General features: G+C 47.5%; 1 protein-coding gene across 1 annotated transcript in view; it reads left to right on the top strand.

The window, feature by feature from the left end:
- The window catches only part of ZFHX3 (zinc finger homeobox 3), a 220725-nt gene that overhangs the window by 121128 nt on the left and 72863 nt on the right, over window positions 1-26734 (top strand). The window contains exon 4 of the mRNA XM_081807873.1: window positions 2234-2563. Within this exon, the coding sequence (XP_081663999.1) occupies window positions 2234-2563 (330 nt within the window). The remainder of the gene's footprint in view (window positions 1-2233; window positions 2564-26734) is intronic.

The raw sequence follows: 26734 nt of genomic DNA, 5'->3' as shown, positions 1-26734 counted from the left end.
TTTATCCATTCATCTGTCGATGGGCATCTTGGCTCTTTCCACAGTTTGGCTGTTGTGGACATTGCTGCTATAAACATCGGGGTGCACGTGCCCCTTCGGAAAAGTAGCTTTTTATTATCAGTCATTATAGTTGCCTTACCACTTAACATTGAGCTACCTGGTTCTTCAGACCCCTTCTGGTTGTGAAATTCTTTTGGGGTGGCTGTTCCTGGTTGGGGTGTCACGTTGTTGCAAAGCTCTGCTCCTGAGTGTGTCACATCACCCGTTTGGGGCTAAAGAAGGGATTGTTGTCTGTTGGTAACTATGAAGCCCTTCACATTTTTACCTATACCTTGGCCTCAGAGCAAGAGTTATTATGGATTGGTTTAGCCAGTTTACATGATGGAGAACCTGGGCCTCCTCCCTCCCCTCCCCCACAGTGATTTATCTGCGACATTGGTGCATTCATATTTCCTCTTGCACTAAGGCTCAAACGTGCTTCTAGAATTTTCATACTTTTCCAGTGAACAAAATATACACCCATGAGCACCTCAGCCGCAGAACTTTGTCATTTGATAGGAAGTGCTGGTAGGGCCTCTCTGGTATTTTTTTTTTTTTTTAAGATTTTATTTTATTTATTTGACAGAGAGAGAGAGAGACAGCTAGAGAGGGAACACAAGCAGGGGGAGTGGGAGAGGGAGAAGCAGGCTCCCGGCCGAGCAGAGAGCCCGATGCGGAGCTTGATCCCAGGACCCTGGGATCATGACCTGAGCCGAAGGCAGACGCTTAATGACTGAGCCACCCAGTCTCTCTGGTATTTTTAATATTGGGTAGAGTGCAGGGCATTCTAACTGCTCTGCCTTCTCAGGGTCTCAAATTATAATCTGGATAAGAAGGCTGTCCAAGCAGGATGAGCAACAGTTTTCATGACGTGGGCCCTCAATGGGACAAGCACAGGTCAGAAAGGAGAGGAACAACACAAATTATTTCCAAGGCATCTGTGCAGGTCCTTGGACCAGGCTCTGGGGTCTGGGGATGTGAGCGCAGAGAAAGCGGGTAATAACGTAAGCACATAAAACACATGATCTGAGTTTCCTCCTCCAAAAGGATTCTGGGGGATGGGAGACCTTGGTTCTAGTTCTCTCTCTGTCTCCCATTAACTAGCTGGATTACCTTGGATCATTGACTTAAGTTTTCTGGAATTGTTTCCCCTGCTTTATGTGCAGCCGATGGAAAAATTCCCTCTTCTCCTAAAATGGGTCATTTGTAATGAAGGACATATCCTTTCTATACCAGGAGCATGTCCCTTCCCCAGCGGTTAGTGAAAAGGGCCCATAGCTTTCATCGTATTCTGAGGCACAAAAAGTTTGTGGGTTTTGTCCTTGGATAATCTGAGTCTTCTCCTACACACGGAAGTCTGGGGTCCGCTAACTGTTTCCATGACCTCTCCTGTCCTTGCACCCCTCACTTTAATCCTGTGTGTGCCTGTTTTCTGCCAGCTTTGGGGCCTCCTTGTTCTGGAATCAGTACTGTACCTACACAAACACAAGAGAGGGTGTAATTTTGACCATCTGATGCACTACAGCCAAATGACCTTCAGATGTTGACAGGGAACCAGTCTGGAGAAGTTTATTTTTCTGTCATTTTTTTTTTTAATCCGAAGGAAAATCTAATTTTAGTTTCTCCTCATAGACTGTGGTTCTAAGTATAAAAACTTGACCTGTCATTCCTGTGAAAAAGCCAGACGGCAGCTTTGGCTTTGTGTTAGTGACCTGGGATTCGGTACAGGGAGGGTGACCCTTTGGCGGTCACCTAAAGCAGGGTTTGGCTAACTTTTTCGGCAAAGGGCTAGATAGTAATAGTTGAGGCTTTGTGGGACATGCTGTCTCTGTTGCAGCGACTCAAACGCTGGTGCTTTGAAAGCAGAGACTACGCAGATGCACGGAGGTGGCTGTGTTCGGTTAAAACTTCATTTACAAAAGTAGGCAGCAGGTTGGATTTGGCCCGTGAGCCACTGTTTGCCAGCCCTCATCTAAATAAAGCAGGACGCTCTGGAGGGTGAGAGGGGGAACCTTTGATTATCGTGCCAGGAAGACCCGGGTGGCATGGGGAGGGTCCGATCCGTCAGCAGCAGCCCTGTGAAAAGCCACAGGGGCGGAGGGGGGCCCTGGGGGGACATGGGCACGAGAGTCCGCCGGCTGCTGGTCCTTGGAGGGAGGTACACTGGCGGAAACGGACCCACCCCTCCGAGGAGTCTCAGCACGGGGCTGCGGCCGGTCCGGGGCGGGCGCGTGGCGGTGGCGGGCTCCGAGGGGCTTACCCACGGCGTGTCCCTCTCCTCTGTCCTCACAGCACCTGCAGCAGCACGAGAGCGGAGTGGAGGGCGAGAGCTGCTACTACCACTGTGTCCTGTGCAACTACTCCACCAAGGCCAAGCTCAACCTCATCCAGCATGTGCGCTCCATGAAGCACCAGCGCAGCGAGAGCCTGCGCAAGCTGCAGCGGCTGCAGAAGGGCCTTCCGGAGGAGGACGAGGACCTGGGGCAGATCTTCACCATCCGCAGGTGCCCCTCCACCGAGCCGGGTGAGTGGTCTCGCGGGCCCGGGAGGCCCGGGGTGGGGGGAGCCTGTGGCTGGCTGCTACTGGTTCTCGTGTCCGTCCCCGACCTCACAGGGGACCCTTGTGTTCCGGAGGGAACATGGCGAGCATTCTTGCCCTTTTTTTTTTTTTTTGAACCAAAGGAACTCAGCACCGCTTTTCTTCAGGTGTCACAGGCTGCTGCCCAGGGAGCAGGACACCTGGAGATGTTTTGTCCCCTGTCCCCCAATTCCTCTGGTTCTAGACTCCACATTCAGTGTGTTGCTTCAGAGGGACATAAAGCAAATGCTAAATGATGTCAGTCTCGGTGGTGAGAATGGGCAGTTTGTGGCCCCAAGTCCGGCGTGGAAGATTGAACCTCAGAGAGGATCCCATACAGCCAGTGCTTGCTGTAAACATGTTCATCGGGTTCGAGGGTGGGCTCTGCGAGTCATGGCCCTGTGCCTCCTGCTTGTCTGCAAAGAGTCGGGGCCTTCTGGGGGGACCTCTCCACTTTCTGCCCCCATTCCTGTCCTGTCCTCCTACTGCAGGTGCCTCGTTCCAGTCCACGCCTCAGCTTACCATAGCCTGTCTCCCCCCATCATCAGACCACCCTTGAGAGTTCACCATTGACCTTGGATTTACCCAATCCAGTAGCTACCTGCTAGGCCGCCTTCTTTTCTTTCTGTGGTCTCTGGAAGTCTTGCCCGGTCCCGTCCCGCAGCTCCCTTCCCTGGGCTCCCAGCCTGTGTTTCTCTCTTGTCCTCCTGCTTTTCATGAGCATCCTTCCATGCCTGTCCCCGGCTTGTGGTCCGCAGTCTGCCCCACATGCTGGCGTCAGCCGGGCATTAGGCCCTGGCCTTTGGCTCCCGGCCTTTTAAAGCTTTGATCTCCTGGCGTTACCAGATGCCGTCACGTAGCTCCCTGGATTTCTCGTTGGTGCCACGGCATAGACTCTGAGCTCACCACTGTCCCCTCCAGACTTACTCTCCTGGTGGCACGCTGTTACCCCGGCTGGCCACACTGGAGACTCAGGGCTTTCCTTTATCCGCCATCACCCGCTGCACCCTTTGCCACCGAGCTGTAGTGGCCCAGTGGGGTTTTTAATCTTAATTTTACCAAATTTCACATTTTTATAGTTTCTAAAGGCAACAAGTTATAGAAACGTAATGAAAAAATGGCATGACCCTCCCTCTCCCACATCCCCGTGCCCAGAGCAATAGCTTTCAACTTCCACTTGTTTTTTTTGCTACTCTTGTTATTTCCATATTTCTCAATGTGCTTCTACTACCGTTTCGTTTTTTTGTTGTTGTTGTTTTAGACATTCCCTGTTGGCTTTCTACTCTGAAAGATGAGGATTTCACTAGTACACCTTTCTACAAATCACACACTCCTCCTCACACACACCCCACCCACAGACTAACACACAGACACCCCAAACTCCATACCCACACATACACACACACACCATCCCTCCACCCCCTACACCACACTCCCCAGCCCCCCCTGCATACCCAGTCTTCCCCTCCCTCCGTCTTCCATGATGATTAAATAATAATTTGGGGTTGTATTAATATTCAGTGTTTTCGTTATTCTGACTCTATAAATATTAATCACAGCTGAGCCATGTAGAGTTTTATAATTTCATTTACCTTCTTGTACAACTTTTTATTTTCCCTGGTTTTCTAGGTACCTATGATTAATTCATGGCTAGCCCTCTGCCAGAGTAGACATTTCCTAATCTCTGAAGGCCCTGCCAGATCAGTTGCTCTCTCAGCTTCGTTCTTCCCTGGAGGTGTCCCTCCTGAGCCCCTGCAGACCCCTGTGCCCCTGCCCTGCCCCCATCCCCCAGCTGCTCCTTCGCTCTTTTTTTTTCCAAGTAAATGAAATGACCGGATATCCGGAAGTGGGAGACTGGTGTCCTCCCTGCTGGAGTAGCTGAGGTTTCATTATCACCGTGGCAAGGCGAGTCCTCCTGGCAGGCTGGGTGAATCATTTCTTCGGGAACCAGGATCATTTCTTGGGTACCAGGATAATTTTCGTCACCTCTGGGTCACTGCAAAACTGTCCTTTCCCATTTGATTTTCAAATGCCCCTTCTGGTTAAAGTTCACATGTCGTAATCTCTGGGGCTTCTGGTTGGTGTGTGTGCACATCTCTCCATGTGTGCGCGCTCAGGAGCGGGGGATGAGACCGGCGCCCACAGACCCATCTGTTCCCTTGTGCCATCTGGCTGGGGGGGTCCCCGTCCTCCACATTTTGGCCTCTGTGTGATCCTGCCATTCCCATTATTTTGCTGTAAAGTCATTTTATAGGATTCTCCTTCCTCCACCCATAAATGCAGACCTATTTATTTCAGGGTTGGGTTTTTCGTTGTTGTTGTTTTTAAATTTTTCTTCTTCTTTTTCTTTTTTCTTTTTTTTTTTTTTTGCCAGCTCTGCACACGTCATTGTTTTAATCTTCTGTTAAAAGCTGGTCCCTTTCGCCCTTCAATTCTTTCTTTCACTCTACTCAGAATTCCCTTTTTATTAATGAGGTGCCCCAAACTAAATAGTGTACAGCTGCCATTTCACCCGGAGTCTATGGACTGGAACAAACAGTTCCCTGTTTTATAATGTAATACTTCTATTTATGCAGTCCGCTCTGGAATTGCTTTCTTACACCATTGCCTTCTGGGTTTCTCTCGTTTAATGCGTATTAGGAGTTATTTTTCCCCCTGAAGTGTATGAGCAACTTTAGTCTAGATGATAGACTTCCTTTCTGTATTTCAAAATCCTTTTGTATTGTCTTTGGCCTGAAGTCATGTTTTTGCTCTCCACCCTCCTCCCTCCCCACCCTGCGCCCTCCTCCCACTCGCACTCGGGCTACGTCCGTACTCCTCAGTCATGACAAAAGGACAAATTATTAGGTAATATTCACATTGACATTAAAAGTAACTGGGTGCCCTTTCAGAAACCCCTTTATGACAGCTCATCTTAAAATATATCCTCCCTCCCCCCAGGGATTGGCTTTTAACTTCTTGAAAGAATGTTTTTTAAGAAAAGGGACATTGTGGACTTCACAGAATGAAGACACCGAAGGTCATCAACTTCAAATTTATCAACAGAGACTTGATCCTATATTCCCAGTTTTCTCTTCTCTCACGTAAGGGTCAGGACATTAATCTTCAGTGGGAAACGTCATTCGTGTAGTGTAAGGAAGCCTCGGGGAGTCTTTGAGCACCTTTTGGGGATCTGCTTGTTCTGACTGCGAGCTGCACGTAACTGGTGTGCTGTCTAGAGTTTTCTCTACTGGCCTCCTGTCAACATCTCGTTAAAGGACGGTGGTCTTTCTTCCCTCCTCTCCTCCTCTGCTGTCCATGCACCAGAAAGTTTTACAGCAGAAATCCCTTTCTTTTCTTCTCTGAGCTCAGTCTCCTGTCCCCTTCTGCAGGTACCCAGACTTCCCTTGCTGCGGCTAGTGGAGAGAACACTAGAAGAGTTTCTTCCCGATGGTGGACAAACATAGCCTTTCAAATTTTACCTGTTCCCTTAAGTCAGTATGTTTTCCAGTCAGTGCAGCTTACTGCATAGTCTGCCAACGCAGGTGAATTTGGAAGTATGGAGAAGGAAACACTGGAAGTCTCCGCTGCCCTTCATCTCTTTGTGGTCGTGGTCAGGGTTCACCCCTGTCACCGATCACGTAACCCCCAGAGAGGCCTCATGGCCAGACATAAACCATCTAGGTCCTGCCCTGCACCAGAGGGCCAAGTCTCGGTTGTTGGAGGTGCGCTAATAATTAGGCTACTGTCCCCTACGTGGTCCCGCTTGGGGTCAAGCTTTACCCTTACGTCAGTGGGCGAGCCACGTCCTGTATCGTATCATCTTTAACCCAGTGTGACAGTTTTGTGGTTATGCTTGCCACTCTCACCCCCACACTAGAAAGGCAGGCAGACAGACAGACACACAGTGGGCCTTCCCATTTAAAAAATGACTTGGAAATACACAGCTCAGAGCAAAGGGAGTAACTTAAACAGATGAGGTCTCCCCCCACCTCCCAGTCTCCCCTGGCCTGGTTGTGTGGTTGTTGACTTGAGTGTATGTTCTGCAAGACCACGTAGTGTCTGGACTTTGTTGCGATTTGGTCTCGTTTCATCCGCACAACCAGGTAGAGGTAGAGAAGGCCTGTTGTTAGGTGCTGACACACTGGGTTATGTCTCTCAGTTCCTGTCACTGGCTGTTTACTTCCCCTTAGTTGACCAGAAGCTCTTGAAAGATGGAAAGCTCTCATAGGTGGGTCATGTGTAGGATCAGCTTCCCTGTTTGCTTATTAAAAAGGCATTTCTGGCTCCCGGGTGAAACTGTAGTTAATTTCACTCTATCAGTGCCCCAAGCTTCGAGGAGACAAGAGGCCCTTTGTGCTCCTGCTGTCCCCCTGCCTTCTTCTCCTCCTCCTCTTCCTTTTTTTCCTGTCTCACCCTTGCCTTCACTACTTTTTCCTTCACATAGTCCTAGATCTCCAAACTCTGCCCACATATAATTGAATGGTTCTTGATCGCGTGCCAACTGTGTACAAGACTGTGTGTGAGTTGGGGGATGCCGCTGACGTCTCCTCTCATCTCTCCATGTGGATTCCCTGGTTGAGACGCCAGCCCAGGCATTCGAGGCGATCAGATGATGACTCAGCTTACAGAGGACACAACTGTTTGGAGTCTAAGAGAATACTTTGTTTGGGGCGGAAGCCTTTACTGACCCATCTTTGGCACTCAAGGTCATGAATTCCCGGGGTCGGGAGGCAGGGGCCGGTCAAGTGATGACGGGGATCTGGTGACAACCCGTACTGAAACTCACTGGCTTCCCTTGATGGATTATTTTTTCAAATCAACTTTCGGGAAGGTTTGCTGAACTCCTACAGCTTAAGAGAGTAAGAAAATGTTCTCTCTTCAACTTTCTCATTTTGTTCTTATTTTTCAAAATTGGCATAAGGCTGCCCTTCATACTAAGTATGAAGTATGTCTTTTTTTTTTTTATAAGTAGCTAAATTATATGCAATCTTAGTGTAATTTTCCCCATAACACTGATACATGTTATGGCCAGTTCCGTAATTCTGAAGCATTGTTTTTGTGAAACCAAACAGCAACGTTCTTTCTTTTTTCCTTTTTACTGTGTCTTGTTGATGGGACTTGGGGAAGGCATAGGGACAACACATTTCTAACTAAAGACATTGCACGTAAAAAAGCACATCAAACACATTGGAGTGAGTGAAATTTAAAGCACTTACGGAGGAGTGGAGAAAATGTGACCTTATCTGTCTTAAATATATTCCCTGATAAGGACTGTATGGACAATAGGATTGTAAACTTCAGTGTGCTTTTGGGAAAGATGCTTTACAACACACGGATAAAGAGAGATCATGATGGATCAGCACGAAAGAGAGTATGATATCGTTAAAGGAAAAAATGGAGTGTATGGAATAATGTGATTTGGTTCTGTTCGTTTGATTACTTCGCTTCTCTTTTTGAAAAGTATTTTTCTTAAAGCTTTGAAAGCTTTAAAATAACCAAAAGTTTGTAATTGGGGTCTCTGGCTGCTCCGGGGGTGGGATCTACTTCTCTGGAGTCTGATGGAGCGTCAGGCACATGGCAAGAGCTCCCATATCCATGGTGCTTGTAGATAAAGACACCAGCACAGTTACTCCCAGTATACCAAGGAGTAAGTCTTGGTTGTCTTTTGTTCATGGAGATAGTTTGCTGTTTGTCCCTGGAAAGCATCCGTACTTTGATTACTGTCTGATTCTCTTGCATTTTGCATCTACATGGAGAGGACAGGAGTAGTTCTTAGGGTGTACACTGTCTTGTTTTTCTGTTGGAACAGAGTTCCTGATTTGCCTTAATTAGTCCTCTAACAATCTACAAAGGTCAGCGCCAATTGCCTGTTCATTTACATTTGTAATTGTGATGGCTTCTGATTACATATTCCTTGTCTCAGTCCTTCCTCTAAGTATATGCTAGTGTGTCCTCCCCTCTCCTTCCCCCCGTACCCCTCCCCCCCACCCGCCAGACCAGTGTGGAAGCCAGGGATCTGACTCTTCAGACAAGAAACCTTTGTGGTGACGGCCCAGCCTGCTCTCGAACCTCAGCGTCTATTACGGAAAGGCATCTTCGAGAGGCTGTTGCTTCTGAGTTAGGAATATAATGAAGCCAGAGTCAGGGAAATTACGTTGATACCAGGCAAGAAATCTGAGAGCCATTATCTAGGAGCCTTCTTGAACTGGGTAATTAAGGGCAATTAAACTTTTCTGTTTGCTCTCTGCAAAATAAGCTAATGATCTGGTCTGTTAGAAGGTGGACACGTGCAAAGCACAGTTTCACTGCTCTCCTGTGCTCCTGGTCTGGAAGGGTCTCTCTAAAGAGGATGGGACATCATCATAGTAGTCGCCTGGGCGGTGGGTCCAGAGCCTCCAACCTCCCGTGTCATCTATTTCTTCTCTGTCTTCTCCAGGAGACACTAACATCCACACCAAGACATTGACCTTTTTAGAAATTATTCAAAACCTGTTCTAGATCTGCCATTCACTAGTTGATTTGTTTTCATGGAATGATCAAAGTTGCTAGGGATTTGTTTATTTGTCTTATTTCAGTATAAAACACTGGAGCATACATTGCCCTGTACAGCGGGCTTGCCCATATGGCTACACACTGCTGGGCCAGTTAGCCTTGCTCTTGGTCAGTGGCTCTCAGTTGTCCTCCATCCTGTCCTCTTGGGTAGGTAGTCATGTGTGCCCTCACGGCCACCCAGTGTGACCCACTCTGAGAGGCAGCAACATCATGGCCACTGCCTTCTAGGGAGGCTGCTACTAAGGGGCACTGCAAAAAAAAAAAAAAAGAAAAAAAATGGCACCTGCTGGTGGTTATTGGAATTAGGAGAGATGCACGTGTGTGTGTGTGTGTGTGTGTGTGTGTTTTGAGGGTCAGCATTGGGTGGTGCCCTGTTGAAGGGCATGCCCGAGTGCCCCAAAACACAGGAACCCCCAGGGGAGACTTAGAATGACATATCACACCAAGTGTTACTTTAGTGAAACCTTTATGCCAGCTCACCTCTGCAAAGGGGGGGTATCCAAGGAATTTGAAAGTGTGCACCTTGACCTTGAGGAGAACATGGATGGCTAGCCAGTGAGTGGGTGTTTTTGCTGCGTTGGGGGCTGGAGTTCTGTGCCTGGATTTCATTTGAGGAGAGGGGCCTTGTGATGACCACTGTCTCAGGAAACAGCCCCGTCATGTGTGCAGATCCCTCATCCCAGCCCCTGCACTTAATACCTCTTGTGTTGCCCAAATGTATTTTTCAAGAGAAATAATGACTTGTATTTGTCTTGCCTTTAGAAATGTGCAAAGAATCCATTTCTTGAGCTACTTAGGTTCTATATTAAACTTGTTCCTGACCTTGGTTGGGGGCCAGGGAGGAAACTAGAACATGCATCCCTTTGCTTACAGAAATAGCTCAAAGGCTTCTCAGACTTAGAGATGTTAAGGAACCCCCTTCAAACTGTGACCCAATTATGAGAATTATAGCCACATATGATTTTTTTTTTTAAACATCGACTGGAAGTGAAAAGTTTTCTGTCCTTCCAAATCAGTGTAAGCACTGCCCATAGTTCCCTGATTGTTGGGTCCCTGGGTCCCTCGAGAGCAGCAAGGGAACTTCTCCAGATACGTTGCCTGCCTGTCCAGTATGGCAGCAATGGCCACATGGGGCTGTTTAGGCTTAAATCAATCAAAGTCAAATGAAAATTTAAAATTCAGTTTCTCTGTCATACTAGCCAGATTTCAGGTGCGTAATGTGACATGTGGCTTATGGCTACCTTGGTGGACAGTACAGATTTATAGAATAATTGAGAAAGTTCTTTTGGGCAGTGCTGGGAACCTCCCTGGAATCCCTCAGATTTCGGGCAGGCCCAGGCTGGCTTTGAGCTGCATTTTCTAAAACGTTCTTTGGCTTCCATTTTAAAGAACGTGGTGCCCACCCCCTACCTGCTTTCTGCCAGGCTGAGTGGGCATATTTTTTATTGCTTTCCCATCTCTCTCTCTGCTTCCTTTTCTCCATATGAGAGCAGTATACCTTTAGAGAGCCATGTAAGCCTCTCAGCAGTGTTGAGGGAGTTTGATCGGGCTTTCTAAAGATGCGTCTTTCAGAGTGCATGTTGAAGGGCTTTTTATAGTCCGTACCTCAAGACTATCTTGAGACCTTTGGTGTATATGTTAACAAAAGGAGCTGTTGATTGCTTTTAAAAGATTCTTGACCTTTGCTTCAATTAGAATATTAAAAATTGGACAGTGTATGATTTTTCTTGGAACAGACCCGTTGTTTGAACTTAAAATTTTATCCCAAACTGTCGTCTTCTCATGAAGTCGGAAAAAAAAGAACCTGTGCTCTTTTCTTCCACTGTTTTGAGTGGTTTAAAGTCCTGAGCTTAGGACAGAGTTTTTCCTTCTGAACCACCTTTTTGGCGGTTTGCTTGGGGCTGCTGCAACAAAATACCATGGACAGAGTGGCTTAACTAAGAGAAATTTGTTTTCTTGACGTTTGGAGGCCGGAAGTCCAAGATCCAGTTATTGGCAGGTTTGGTTTCCCCCGAGGCCTCTGTCCTCGGCTTGTAGGCATCCGCCTCCTGTTCTCACGTGGCCTTTCCTCTGCGTTCCTCTCCCTGGCGTCTGTGTGTCTTATAAGGACACCAGTCAGACTGGTTCAGGGTCCACCTGAACAGCCTCCTTTGACTTGATCACCGTTTCAAAGGCCCTCTCTCCAAAGACACTCACATCTGAGCAACTGAAGGGTTAGGGCTTCAACATAGGAATTTGGGGGGGAACACAATTCAGTCTGTAACTTGGGCTTTCTGAGGACATCCGAGGCCTGTTTCATGTTCCTTTTTCCATGGTCTTCTTGGATGTGGAGGGAGGGTGGGAGTGGTGGTGGACGTGGGGGTAAAGGGAAGTCGAGGAGATGCAGGATATCAGTCCCTCCCAGTGCCCCCACAGCTTTCAGCCTCCATCTTCATTGAGGCCCCCGGCCTGTGAGGAAGCAGAGCCAGCTCCTCGGAAGGGGACACCAGAGGGAGGCAGAAGTGCTCGAGGAAACTTGTCAGGTCTGGGGAGGGGTCACAGCACCATGCCCACTGAGCCCAAGTCACCATCTTTTCTCGCCTGTCCTGACACAGCCTCCACTCAGACCTCCTCCTGGGGGGACCCAGGGGAACCACCAGCCAGCCCTGTGCAGCGATATTCTCATGCCCGTGAAACCTGACAGTCTCAGCATCAATAAAACTCACCCTTGTTGGGCGCTCCAGCAAGCTGGTTGTGTCGAAGGTGTGTGCGAGAGGGATTTATAGCCATAGTGACTCCTTACTGTTGCCCATTGGTGCTTTCAGGGGCAAGCAGAACTCATGGGATTTGTGGACAATGTTGGGTAGCCGTGGTTTTTTGGTTTTGTTTTTATTTTGCTCTGGTTGGGGTAAATGCCCCCAGGGCCTTGCCATATTCTGTGACCTGTTATGGCAGACGATTCTATATGGTATGGATTGGTTAGGCTTCCATCCAAAGCATTTGGATTGCTGAAAGTACCTGAAGGACTTGGTATTCTTTGCTTTTACCTTACTCCGCATTGGATACTCCATGCTTGACATTATATAAAGATCCCAGTGCAGAGGTTTTCACCCTTAATAACTTTCATTTAGGGCCTATCCCCATGTGTCCATAGGGTGGGCACATCCTCCTTCCCAATTCTGATCTTTCCAAGTGTGAGCCTGGGATGCAGGCTTCCAAGTCAACCTCCAGAAGGGCCTTCCTTTCCTGCAGCAGTGTAAAGCACAGCCAAGCATAGATATCTCAAGTCTATAGGTGCCCCATGTTCTGGGCTGTCTGTGCTCAGTGCCTCATGTGACTAGTGGCTGCCATATTGGACACTACAGAGAGCAGAAGAAAGTTCTGGACAATGCAGCTCCAGACAGCAGCTAAGCTGGGAGTTGGAACCAAGGCTCAGGGCAATGCTCTGCCCACTGTGTCTTCCCTCCTTGCTGTGGGTTGACTGACTCATCCAAGGGATAAATAGCGCTTTGGCTCAGGGACAGGGTTTTTCATATCTAGAAGGGAATGTGGTCCATTGCTCGATTCTCAGTGTGGAAATGAAGAAACCCATTAAGACTGAGATGAGTAAAGGGGCAACAGTTACCTGTGACTCTGCATGCATCGGAGTGCAAGCCTGGGTCTTCTCGGACGCTTGGCAGTGGTTTACATGGTTTTCCCAACTTTCAGAGTCCTTTGTGCTTTTCTTGTGTGAGTCAGTTCCAAAAGCATTGAGAAACCCCAAGGAGTGGAGAGGGCAGCTCTGATCCGGTCAGCTGGGGCAGGGGTCTTTACTCGAGTGGTTCCAGCCTGTCACCAGCCTTGTGAGGCTCTGGTGTGAGGAGGATGAGGCCCCGCCCTTGGCCATGCAAACTTGTGTCCACTCAGGGCATTTTTATGGTCATACAACTGGAATTTTATAACAGACATTAGCTGGAATTTGGCTTGGTGGGTCTCGAATGATTAACAAAGCAACAACAAAGGCTGTGTTGGCAATAAAACTCAGAACAAAATGAAAACTGGGCCACAGTTCTTGAAAAAGGGTGGAAAAGGGAAGGTACGAGGGGGAGGGTCAGGTGCCGAAGACTTGGGAAATGAAGAGGTAAAGATAAGGCATAGGTAGGGAAAAGACAAGATTTGACCTTTCTTAGTTTTAGAGAAGAACTACGGCTGGTGAAGAGGGAACTGATTTGAGTCTGGAAGTGGGGTTCGTTAGCCCTGCAAACATGGACGTGTCCTTAGCATGGCCAGGCACCTCTCTAGGCTCTGGGGAGTTTGCCAGAGGAGACAACGCAGAGTCTAGGTTTCTCCCTCTCGTCGGGGGGTCAGACACCAAATAAACAAATACAGAACATCACTTGTGCAAGGTGCTATAAAAATAGAGCCCGGCAGGGCTGAGTGAGACGGTGGAGTAGTTTTATATCAGGTGCCCCGGAAGAAGTCTCTCTGGGGAGGTGACATTGGAGCTAAGCGGGAGGATGTGAGTGAGAGCGGTCCTGGCAGGGGCCCAGCAAGCCCAAAGCCCCTCGGCTGGGGTCAGGGCAGGAGGGCAGGCAGAGGGCTGGCGGGGAGGCAGAGGGCAGGGAGATGCCTTTCAGGCAGCCCAATCCCTTGGGCCCTGGCAAGGAGTCAGGATTTGAATTTGGCTCCTGTCAAAATGGGAAGTCATTGGCAAGGTCTGAGAAAGGGGAGTGACAGCATTACCGACACCAGTCAGGCTGCTATGGAAATCTGCATGTCCACCGTAGTTCAGATGGGAGTTCTGTCCCTTCCCATCACCCCTTGGGGTCGGGAGGAAAGGGGTGACTGCAGGTAGAAAGGGCGCCACTGACCCTGAACTGCCTAGAGGCTGCTGCTGGGGCTCAGCCTAGCACTTTGGAATCCTCTGCCTTAGCCCAGGGGTCAGCAGCTTTTTTCTCCAAAAACAAAATCCTTAACTGGTGACTCATCGCCGGAGTGTGAAGCGCAGGAAAGACTTGTCCTTTTGACTTGAGGATGCGTTGTCTCTGGTACAATGTAAACACCAAGCACAAGAATGAGACACTGTCTCTGGGCAGGGTATGTGTGAGGATGACCAAGGCAGAGGATCGGAACCTTTCATATCCTCCCACCCTCCACCTTCTTTCTGATGGGCGTTCCCGTTCCACAGAACTCGGTGTGTAAGATTGTGATGTGCATTTCTAGAATGAGAATTTCATTTCAGTGCCTGCTACTGTAATCCAAAAAGGGCTCAGTGCCCTAACACCTTTGTTCTCTTGGTGTCCCTGCTGCTGCGTGCCCGGAGGTCATTATCCCACTCTGGAAGGGCCAGTGACCCGGCTCTGATGTGTGTGTCTAGCCATCCTTTGACAGACGGGCCTGATCTAATTCCGCAGCCATTTTATTCTCCACGGACATGTGCCCAGACCCCAGGCGGATCTGAAGACTTCCTTAGAACACGTAAGACCAGTGAGACTTGTGCCATACTCTACTGTTTTCTCTGGGGTTTCCAGTTAGATGGTATGCAGACACAGGGCTTTGGGTCCCTTTTGTAAGACAAGTTTTACATGGCTAATTGGGACATAGTGACTCTTTTTCAGTAACTGTTTTAGGGTCCCCCTCCCCTTGGGATTGTCAGGCTCATGTTGAAAGACCCCTGGAGGGAAGGATGTTGGTATATGTCTCAGATATTTGAAAAGAATTTTTCAGCCACACCTGGCTTCCGTGTGTGAGGACAGATTTAATTTATTTTAAAAATCTGGCCACAGGCAGCCTTTCTGTTTGTTTCTTTAGGCGGGGGAGTGGCTGGGAAGAGCAGCAGCAAAGCTACGGTTTGCGCTTGTTTTCTTCCAGATTTGACCAGCCAGCAGAAGAGAGATTATCTCTAAAGGATATGAAAGGTTTAATCATTTTAATTTTGTTTTTATTAAAGTTCATCATAACTTTTTTTTTCCCCCCAACGTGCCCGGGTAGAACAGAAGGGAGAGAAGAGGAGGTAACATAAATACACACAAACCCTCAAGCATTTGGTTAATAAAACTCTAATGGGCGGCACCACGTGGGGAGGAAGTGGTTGGAAGGCTGGGGACAGCAGGCTGACCGGGGCACACTGTGACAACACCGAAATGTGAGAGCAAGCACCCACTGTTGTCTTATTCTCTCCTGGTTCTCAAGTGCCCAGACCCCTAAGCCATTTCTAGCCGAAGAAGTCTAAATTTACAGAGAACAAGAGAATTCGCTTCTGTTAGACTGCTCTAGCCCCTTACCGTAGCAATGAAATACTTGCACCCAGATCATCTGAAGACTTGCTTTAGGCCAAAACCTCTGATAACTGTGTGCCGGCGTTTTAGGAAACACCAGTAGTCTTTAGTTTCTGAGTAGGAAGACTGTCTCATAAATTATGGTAAAACAGAGTACGTAGGATCCTGGTTTCACAGGACTTCTGGCTCGTTTTCCCTTTCGGCCAGTAAAGTAAGCTTGTTTCAGAGTGAATGCGTTTGTCTGGCATCGCCTGGGTGTGGCCTGGAGGCGCCAGAGGCCCAGCGCCGTCTTCCCGCTCCTGCTCCTCCGTGGCTCTGAAACTGCAGGAGCACGAGTGTTTGGAATCCTGGGGCCGAGACCAGTCAGGCCGTGGCATCCCCTGAGAATGATGAAATCGCGTTTGCCGTTCCCTTCTCACGAAGGCTGGGAGCTTGACTTGCACACTTCAGCCGTTGTTTTAAGCAGTAGGATTAAAGCATTGTCATCTCGTTAAACCTGACTTAAGCAGGTAGTTCACTGAGCCCTAATATATACCAGTCTTGAATTTTGGGCTACATTAGGGCTTTCTAGTACTTTGTCTGCTGTTTTTATGGGGGAAATGGTTTGTTCAGTAGAGAAGCAGCTTTTCTAGGTACAGCTGTGATTCCAGTTCCTTGAACCAAGTAGAAACTGCATTGGGGCTTCAGCCCAGCTGCTGTGTGAGTGAACGTCCTGGCCCCTGGCAGGCTGGCCTGTCCGTCGTGTGTTCCAGCAAAGTTCCCTTGGGGTCTGGAGACCCCCTGGGCTTCTGGGCTATGCCAGGTAGTGCTGGGGCTTCCATGAGGAGCTGTGTTGGGTGGAAGGCTTCCCTGCAGGGCTGCGTTCAGACCCTGAGAAGGAGACCCAGAGCCCAGACGCCGTTCCAAGCTTGCTGGCTTCTGCCACGCCCAGCTGGCTGTGTTCCGGATGGGAGAGTGTGCCAAGCAGTCTAGCAGCCTGCGACTTTGGAATTCTTTTATGGGAGTTACTTGAACCAGTGAGAGGCAGCTTTCTTGGTCACTCTCAGCTGGAGTTGTAGGAACAGTAGAAATGAACAAATGCCCGTATCATTCCCTGCAGGCTTCTTGACTCGGGCTTGTTATCCACAGGTTAGGGAAGGCTCCGTGCCAGTCCCCTGTGCCAGACTTCTCTCTCAGGTTGATCACAGAACATCTGGTTTGTATACTAGTTATATACATAGTTACATAGACTATGTCACATAGACTAAGAAGGTAGTAGAAGGTGGTGGGGTGGGGGGAAGAAACAGACAAAAATACTGTTTTATCATAGCTTTCAGCTGTGACTTACAGAGACACCCCAACAGTGGATTAAAATGAATTAGAGTTTTCATTTTCCTTGACGTAACTATCTTGAGAGGAGGGCAGTCAGGTGCAGGAGTGAAGGCCCTCCAGGATCAGTAGGGACCCACCTCCCTTGCGTCTCTGCAGACAGTTGTGGCCGCTGCAGCATGCTCTTTAAAGAGCTTGCCACAAAGCCACACCCACTGGCTTCCTCTTGCATCTCACTGGCTGGAACTTGGTCACATGACTCTTCCAGTACAGTAGAGATTGGGAGATGCCATTCTTAACCGGGGGTATTGAGTGTTGTGTTCACGAGGAAGGACAGTTATTACAAAGGCAATTAGGAATCTCTGCCATGCATCTTTTAAAAGATAAGGAGGGGATTAAGTAAACTATTATGATTATGTGGTGGAAATCTGGATAGCCATTAGGAATGTTCTTGATTAATATTTAGGGATATGGAAGAAGCTCCATAGACAGGGATGCAAAACACAAAAGCCTATGTAACTGTCCTAGTTTCCTTTAAAACATATATAAATGGGCGCCTGGGTGGCTCAGTTGGTTAAGCCGCTGCCTTCGGCTCAGGTCATGATCCTGGAGTCCCTGGATCGAGTCCCGCATCGGGCTCCCTGCTTGGCGGGGAGCCTGCTTCTCCCTCTGACCCTCCCCCCTCTCATGTGCTCTCTGTCTCTCTCATTCTCTCTGTCTCAAATAAATAAAATCTTTAAAAAAAATAAATAAATAAAATAAAACATATATAAATATACTGAGATGATTATGGGTGATTTTTATTTCCTTCATACTTTTTTTTTTATTTTCAAGATTATCAACAATAGGCACTTACTGCTTTTATGATCGGGGGGAAAAATGGCAGACTTTAAGTGTAAGGCGTAGAGAACTTGGTAATTACTACCTCGTATTTGAAATATACTTGATGGAAAAAATAAAATGAGTAATAAAGAGGAAAATCTATAAACATGTAATGATAATGGGATGATGATGGGTAACCATAGTGCTGTGGATTATCAACAACAAATCCCATCATACTAATAAGATGAAATGAAATAATGTACGTGAATTCTCATTGAAAAGGGAAATTGTACAAACACAAACTTATATTCTGGGGACTCTAAATGTACTTCAGAAACATTCACTGCTCTCTATCTCTCAGCAGTTTTTTTTCAGGGTTACTCAGTGGTAACTCTTTCTCCCCATTCTTGCACTGGAAATTCTGGGGCGTGTGGAGCTTTGCAGCTGTTTCTTATGCACCTGTTAGTTGTAAGCGCTAGTTTCTCTGAGAGATTATAAAAGAGTGGAAGAAATGATCCCCCCCCATGATCTTTTTTAGGGACATCACACACACACACACACACACACACACACACACACACACACGATCAACAGGGTTTAGGATGACCCACTATCACATAGTAGGGCAGGGCAATAAATATCCTGGACCTTCCAAGGTGTGAGGCATTCTTGAGCTGAATAACTGGGGAAGCTCCAAGGAGCAGGCTAATCTGTTCCTGGCAGAATGGATGGGTAGGAGCAGGCAGAGGAAGAGGACCCAGGGGTGTGGAAGGAAGTTCAGGAGTTTGGATGAGGAGTTCAGGGGCCGGTGAGCAGGTCATTTTAGCTAGAGAGAGGATGTTGGGCCAGGATCAACAATTGCAGTCCCATTTTCTTCCATCTTTTGTATCTAGCTTCCTCCCTTTTCCCCTCCACTACACAGTCTGCTTTTTTGAAAGACAAATAGGATTACAAGTGTGAATATCATAGATTTATTAAAAACAAACACATAAAAACTCCCTTCTTTCCCATAATCTAATCAAAATCAGAGCCTAAAGAGAAATTTCCACATGTGTTAAACCTTCATCTGTATTGAACCCTGACTAAAACAAAGACTAATAAATAGGAATAATATATTGATTTCTGGGCTCTTTGTGTGGAGGGGAACTCCATGTGCTGGTGAGAGCTCTGTTTTTATTTAATATTTTCATTAGTAGCTTGAAAACAATAAATAATAAATGAAATTCCCATACAATCTACGATGTTTATGCAGTAATGTGCATAATTGGGAATACTTAACAATAGAAAAATTATATAATTGCACTAGAGGTATTAGGAATCTTACTGTATTTTATTTTAAATTTGTACTTATTTAAAAACTTTTGATTTTGTTATAATTTTAGGTTTACAGAAAAGTAAAGAGAAAAAGAATTCTTATATATCTTTATCCAGATTCCCCAGATCTTAATTTTTACTACATTTGCTTTACCAAGCTCTCTGTTTCACAACCTTTCACCCCCTACATCCATGTATAAAATATATATGCGGTTGTGCACATTGTTATTGTTCTGTACCATTTCAGAGTATGTTTCAGCCATGGTGCCCTTTGATCTCCAAATATGGTAGTGTATATTTCCTAAGAACAGGGACACAATCTTAAATAACCACACAGAGATTACCCAGATCAGAAAATAACATTGATACAAAACTTCTTGGTAATCCACAGATCTTGCTCTTCCCAATAATGCCCTTTCCATGAAAAGAAAATCCTTGATCACTTGTTGTATTCAGCTGTCCTCTCTAATGCCCTTTAATCTGGAATGGATCGTCAGTCTTTCCTTTTTCTTTTATAACCTCAAAGTATTTGATGAGTACAGGTCCATTCTTTTGTAGAATGTCCTTCAATTTGGGTTTGTCCGGTGTTTCCTCATGATTAGAATCAGCCTTTGTGTTTTGGTAGAAATTCCAAAAATGTGACATTGTGTTCTTTCTCGAGCATCCTGTGACGGAGGGATATGATACTGATTTCTCTCTCCATTGGTCATTTGTTATAGTGATACTTGATAATTGACGGTGAAGCTTGTGTAAAGTACAAGATGAGGGAGGATCTGGGCTAGTGGAATGGGGGTTTAAGAGTGAGATACTTAGGGGCACCTGGATGGCTCAGTCGGTTAAGCGTCTGCCTTCAGCTCAGGTCATGTTCCTGGGGTCCCGGGGTCTTGGGATTGAGCCCCGCATTGGGCTCCTTGCTCATCAGTGAGCCTGCTTCTCCCTCTTCCTCTGCTGCTCCCCCTACTTGTGCTGTCTCTCTCTCTCTCTGTCTGTCAAATAAATACATAAAATCTTAAAAAAAAAAAAAAAAGTGAGACACTTCCTGCTGTTTAGGCGATTCCATCTGGAAGAAATAGGGAGAAAGCAGCCAAGGATGATTGCAAGGTGTCTGGTGTGCTTACCGAGGTGGATCCTGATGCTCTCATTGGGAGAGAGTAAGTTGAGAAGCCCGTGTGGTGAAGAAAGGAGCATGAAAAGGATGTTATCTTTGAAACCACACATTCTCCCCTCATTTCCCACTTTTCCAAGGAAATATATCGCTTAATCAGTACCACAGATTCTTACACATAATTTTAACTATGTGCTGTTTATTTATCTCCTATTGTTCCAGAAAGGCTTGACAACTTTGTTTCGCTGACTTTGTAGTATCTTCTTACTGTTCATCCCTAAAATCTTAAACCTCTGTGAAGTAGGGACCTTTTCTTGTGTTACTTTGATTAGTAGCCCCTGATCCAGGATCTATCCCATTGATTCATAGCTCAACCAAGTCCATGCTTCCTTGGGTGCCATCTTGCTGGATTCCTGTGGGTCCTACAATGGGCTCTGAGCGCCCTGTCCAACACACTTACTCTGTTGTGTCCTCTTTGCTATTGTTGTCTTTGTCCTGCTCCATAGTCATTCAGCCCTTTGATGATGAGTGAAGACTAGCCCAGAAAAACCACCTGAACCGGTTGGTGCGTGGACCGGGGTTATCATTAGAATAGGAGAGCCACCACCTTGAGAAAAAAATGCCCGATCATATACAGCATCACTTCTCTTCCATTTCTGCAAAAGCTCATCCTCTTCCTGGGTCTGTTACTTTTTACCTTGGCCAGAAAGTTGACAGGAAGTGACTGCATGAGCAAAAACAGAGAATCCAAGCAAATAAACATGGATTCCAGGTTTAAGCTGGTGTCAGCAGTAAAGGGAAGAAGAGTCCAACTGCTCATTGACTCCAGAGGGCACTAGCTCATAGGATCACAGTGTTGCTCCAGATTTGGGCATGTTTTATGTTCCAAAAGGTGTTTCACGTGTCTTTCTCTCCTCCAGATAGAAGAGGTGTGGGGGGGAACGAGGGGGGCCACAATTAAGAAATCTTCCTACTCTGAATGACACAAGGTCTACCTCTGCATTGGATAAGGTGCACATTTCCAGCGTTCTGTTATCTGGGTGATGCCATTCTGGACCTGGCCCTACCCTGCTTATAAAGTGCTGGTTTTTCTGAATTTTGTGTGACTACTTGGGATAATCTCATAATACGCCACCCTGCCATCTTTCACTTTGTGGAGTAGAATTAAGGGTCTGTTCTCTCAGCAAGGACACAGATGACTGGTTTCTGGTGTGTTCGAGGCTGGTGGTGAGAATGCCAGTGGATGGTCTCATGCTGGGTTAGTGAGACTCAACACTGGAGCCTCCTGGTCATTTTTGCTCAGCTCATTGTTGGGAAACATTCATGTCACTGAGATGCATTTTTAATTAGTGTATATGCAGCTCCCCTCCAAAACAGAAAAAGCAGTACATGGTTATTATGTCTTAAAATGCCAAGTGGGTACGAGGGGTTGGAAAATCACAGAGCCCATGAGGATAAGACTTCTACCTCCCCAAGGATAATGACCTTTCATATTTTGTAGAACTTCCTTCCAGGAAGCCTATAATTTAGGGAATGTGGCTTTTTATTACTGCTTTTTCTCTCATTGCCAGGTCATTTTTTGACATCAGGTAAAGTTGCCCCTGTCGGTTGGTGGGTTTGTGCCTGTGTCTGTGATGGATAGGGCAGTCTGGTTGGGTTCCATGAAAAAATGTCACTCCTGTGACCTTGAATGTGTTCGAAAAGGTGAAATTGCTTGGCAGATCCTCTGGAATAGACTGGAAGGGCCCGTGAATGTCCTCGGACATTCTGCTGTGACCCAGAGTCCATCCCATTTCCCTCTGCAGTTCTTCAACCCTGAGGAAACCCTTCTGTGGTTCTTTTCCTTCCTTTTTCATGCAGTGAACATTGGAGACTCTCAGATCAGACCTGGTTGCAAGAGGTTTTAAAAGTTACGTGGGAGTTTAGAGCCCAGCTTTTTTGAATTGGCTGACCTTGGTCAAGTTACCTAATAACCCAGAGATTCGTGAACTTTTCAGGTAATTGGATGAATGAAATGATCCTCACCCAAGAAAAATGCAGGCATACAAAAATGTTTGCATGTTTACTTCAGGCTCCCAACTGCACACCTCTAAAGCATCGATTCTCTCATCTGTAAAAGGGGATGGCCGTGCGTGTCTTGGGGGTCTGTCTCATTAATTCTCATACGACAGTTAAGTGAGAGAATGTACATCAGAGTGCCTTACTTAGCATGAAGCCTGGCACATTCTTTCTGATCCTCAGTCTCTCCCATTTCTCTCCCTCTCCTGCTCTCTTTTCCAAGTGCTGCGCCTTGTCCTACAGGACATTTGCCAAGGGAGAAAAGTTAGTCTCATTTCACTTTTGGATCATTTGTTAGGACAGAGCCCTGCCAGATTTTCGTTTTATCTGTCCACAATGATTTCTTTGTTCCTTTTTTTCCTCCCTCCACTTTGGGCTTCTCATGGCCGGAAGCCTCGCATTATCTTTCTGGTCTGAGCTTCAGTACACCCATTTCCTTCCTGTGGGAGGGGTCTAGTGTTGGTGGAGCTTGGGGAAGCCCTTGGTCTGCTTCTCCCACTTACGGCTGCCCCGGAGTTGTGCAGAATCTTCAAGGTGGCATTTCCTCTGTCCTTGGGAGCACGGGAAGCCCTGCTTCACATTTCATGCTTCAGACAAGTACACGTAGCATAAGCAATGTCCTTGGTCCACAGGACGCACAGCCCCACGGAGGGCCTTCCCGGCAGATACCAAGGCCTTCGTCAGCGGTGGGCTTGGGAGGAGCCGGCCCTAATGGTGGAGGACTTTGTTGTGGGCTAGAGGTAACCCTGAACACATTGGTCACTTGCCTCCTTGGCTGGTCATAGGCAATGAGAGGCCCCTTCTATCTCAGCTGCAAGAAGCCTGCCTCTTTCTGTTTCCTGTACCCCACCCTATAGACTGTGGGTCTTGACTCCGGCCTTTAGGTTGGCACATTGGGTGGGGACAAGGTCCACATTCATTTTTGACGCTCACTAGAGAGCACTCAAAGCACTAGTGCTCACAAAGGTTTGTCACAGCCCAGGTGCCCGACATGACCCAGCATGGAGCCACCTTCAAGGGGGAAGGCTCATCTGAAACACCCGTGGCCTCACTCAGGAGCCAGTGTGCTTGTTTGTGAAATGGGAGCCCACCTGGATGACAGTGATGGGCCCATGGTGAGGTCCTGCCCCAAGTGCCTTCTCGCATTGGCCTCCTCCCCTTATGGCCTGCCTGGTCCTTAGCCCGGTCCTTGGTCTTGTCATTTGATTCCAGCTCTGCCTGGCTACATGGTGGTCCCCTGAGAACACTTGATGGTAGGATCCTTCAAATCACAGGTTCATTTTGAGAGCGTACAAAACTCTTTTAGGTTCTTACGCTGATATATAAAGCAGTTCACGGAGGTAGTTCAGCTGGCTCTCACTAGCTTGAGGGTAGGAAAGAATGCAGAATCCACTTTTTCAAAATATTCTGGCAGGTAGACAGATGTTCGTCTCACCTAGCACCTGCTCATGCTCTCCTCGCTGGAGACACACTGACCCCCATCTTCATTCACATCCTCCAGGATTCCGGAGACTGTCCGTTTTCAGTCCGCATCATCACGACTCAGAAACTGAACACCACTTCCATTGGATTGCCGTAGGCTCCATCTTCGAACTGTAACATCTGGATGTTTGCAAACAGCTTGCCACGTGGATGATGATGGCTTTCATTCTTGGTACAGATTCTGATTTAGGCCACAGTTGTTGGAACTGCAATGGGTAGCCGCAGTGTGCATCCCCAGTGTGACTTGGGAGCACGGGTGGCTGTGTGGAGAGGCTCAGGGGAACATGGGCCACCTGAGAGGTCATGCGCCTCTCTGCTCCCATGAGCTGGCACTTCATTCACAAGTTTATAGGAAGCTTTCCAAGTTGTATATACGTGTCTTTTGATACATGACAACCTGTTTGCAAGATCTAATGTTTAAATTATTGGAGTGGCATGGGAATACTTTGCATCTTCCTGAGATGTGGGGTAAGCACCCCCTCACAACCACATACAAATACATGGGTGCGTAGTAATTTGAGTCACTACTAGTTGATGTAGTTGTGTGTGTACATGTGCCTGTATGTTTTCTAATGTGTATTGCATGAAGTTTCCTCTGTGTCAGGCATCTTCAAAGCCTCGCAGGCATGGTAGTGAACATGGTGACAGACTGAGGGCCTAGCTGGTGCAAAGGCCCTGGGGCAGTAGGAAGGCCAGTGGAGTTGGCGTGTCCTGGGGAAGAGGAGGCAGGTAGCCTAGATCACTGGACCCACCTCTGTAAGCAGGGCCCAGAGTTTGGGGTTTGAATGCTCTGAAAAGAGGAGTTTAGGAGTGGCCTGACATGGTTGGACTCAGCTGCAGGTTGCATAGTTTACACCTTGTCACACGTTCCTGTACACATGGAGGCTTCTGTCTCAGGAAGTGGGAGACACAGAAAAGGAGACAGAAGATAGTTACACCTGTTCTTGTGCAAAATGTTTCAATCATAAGCACTTTCACGTTCTTGAATCTTTTGCATCTTGTTGATTTCACTTTTTCTGATAGAATTTTCTGTGATGTCTTCTTCCAGTCCCAGACTCTGGTTTGCAGGGAGACCTTTGGAGCTTCCGTTAGGGGTGCTGAGTTTCATAGGACTGAAATTCCTGAGGGTATAAGGAGTCCTTGGTGTAGCGAAATGTGTGTGCGAGTGGGAAAATATTTTCTTTTTACAGACTTTGAGGCCTCGTCCAAGATCCAAGGTGGGACTAATTCTCACGCCTGGGGCTACAGGGATACCCGTGTGGCGATATTGGGCTCAGCTGAAATGGGGTGGCCTGTCCACATCCGAGTTGCTGTCTCCCCTCGCCCCAGGGGTTAGGTTCACTCTGCACCATTACTAATGTGAGAGTTTCCACCAAATGCCTGGAGGAAAGATCTAATGCCCCTTTATCTTTGCTGATATTATTCTTTATGTAGAGATTTCACTATGCAGAAGGGGGACGATGCTGTTGTCTGGACATCTGGAACAAGACAGCCCTGTGGCTGTAGGGAATCTTAGGTACCGAGGCGCTTCCAGAAGAGAAGTCTAGACCTACGGAGGACATGCCTGTCTGCTGTCTGGCCCGCTGGTGGGATGGTGGAGGAGAAGGTACAAGGGGAGGGCATCAGCAGACTAGTTGCTGTTGGCCAGGGAGGCCAGCAACGTGAAGGAAAGTCGTGAAAGTCCTGTTTGTCATTTGGGGAAACTCTAAGAGCCTGTAAAGTCAATTTGATGCGGCGCCCCCCCCCCCCCAAAGAAAAAGTTCATAATCTTTAGTTGTGAGACACGGGATAAATTTTCGAGAGATGGCAGAGTAACAGCTAGGCTTGGGTCAAGGTCTGGAAAGGACGGGGGACGGAGGGTTTAGCCAAATCCTTGCCCTGCATGTGAGGGACGGACATAGGATGGCAGCTCCAACGGTGACCTAGAAGTTTGTAAATTATGAAGGAGGCAGAGACGGACAAGTTTTTGGTATTTGTTAAATGATGAAAAGGGGAAAAAAGTGTACTTTAGCAAGTCTTTTTTTAATAGCTGTTAAAATATGCGGATTGGCAGCTTCCCACGGGAAAATGGAGACGTTCAGGATGATTCCTGATGAAACAGGAAAGGGATGTCTGTGCTCCAGCCCAGACCCACTCCTTCAGGGACAACCCACCAGAACAGACTCCGTGTTTTCTTCCTTGCCCTAAACAGAAAGTAGATTTCCTAGATGGGAATCCGAATGTATGGAAAAAATTGGCGACAAGAGCAGCGTTAGGTATTTGAGGATGGCCCCCTGAGAAGGAGGCCTCCGTCCGTCCACAGGGAAGGGAATGCAGGGCCGCAGCTGCTGGGCAGCGTTGCCTACCCACCACGCCAGGAGCCACAAACATCCATCACCCCGAGAGGCACCGATGGAAGAACTTTCCACCCCTTTAGAGATGTCCCAGTTACAGCCCTTGAAACAAGCTCCTCTTCTCCCTGTTTTTGTTGTTCTTGATCACCCATTTCTGGAAACTGGACTCAGGATCTTGTGGCCTGGAGACTCAGCTTCTGGCGAGAACACTGTTGGAGTTGGGTCCTCCCTAAATAAACTCCACGGACTTCAGGAATATGAACCAGGAGCGGCCGGACAGAGGTGTCCTTATGTCCATAACCAGAAGTGGCCACAACCAAACTGTTGCATTTCGTCTAACCAGCGCTCTGGCATGATCTTGCACAGCGGGGCAAGGCGCAGCTCCCCTCTGCCCTGACCTCCACCTGAATTCTAGTGAGCACCATGAGCTTGAGCCTAGAGTTTCTTCTGTTGTAATGTGGAGGAATTTAAAGCTACATTCTAAGTTCGCAGATGTTTTTTTCTCCCTCCATGGGAGACAGAAATAAGCGGAGTCTTGTGGATGAACCAACAGATTTTTCCAGAGGTTTTTAGCACAGGGAAGCTGGGGGAGAAAGCTGAGGTGGTGATGGGGAGTGGGGGTTTGTCTCTTGCCTCCCATCGGCCTCATTGAGACAATGATGGTTGTCACAGAACTCCACGCCCACAGACAGCCCTTTGACCCATTTCCACCCACAAAGAATGGAATCCAGAGAACTTTCCTGCCTTCTGGACATGAAGAGAATGGCTGAGCTGGTAAGAGGGGGAAAGAAAGAGAATTGGCTTAACTGTTTATTTATCCGAGCTGGTTATTTCTAGAAAGAGTAAGTCAACATCATCTTTTTGGTAGAAATGCCCTTCTGTGGATTGCTTCAAAAAAGAAAAACAACCGAAAGATGGAAGCTCT

This window comes from Leptonychotes weddellii, chromosome 16 (assembly GCF_054177405.1).
Source record: "Leptonychotes weddellii isolate Sample4059 chromosome 16, ASM5417740v2, whole genome shotgun sequence".
Taxonomy (NCBI): Eukaryota; Metazoa; Chordata; class Mammalia; order Carnivora; family Phocidae; genus Leptonychotes; species Leptonychotes weddellii.
Note: the sequence above shows the minus strand (reverse complement) of the source record. Positions and strands in the feature narration are given on the sequence as shown.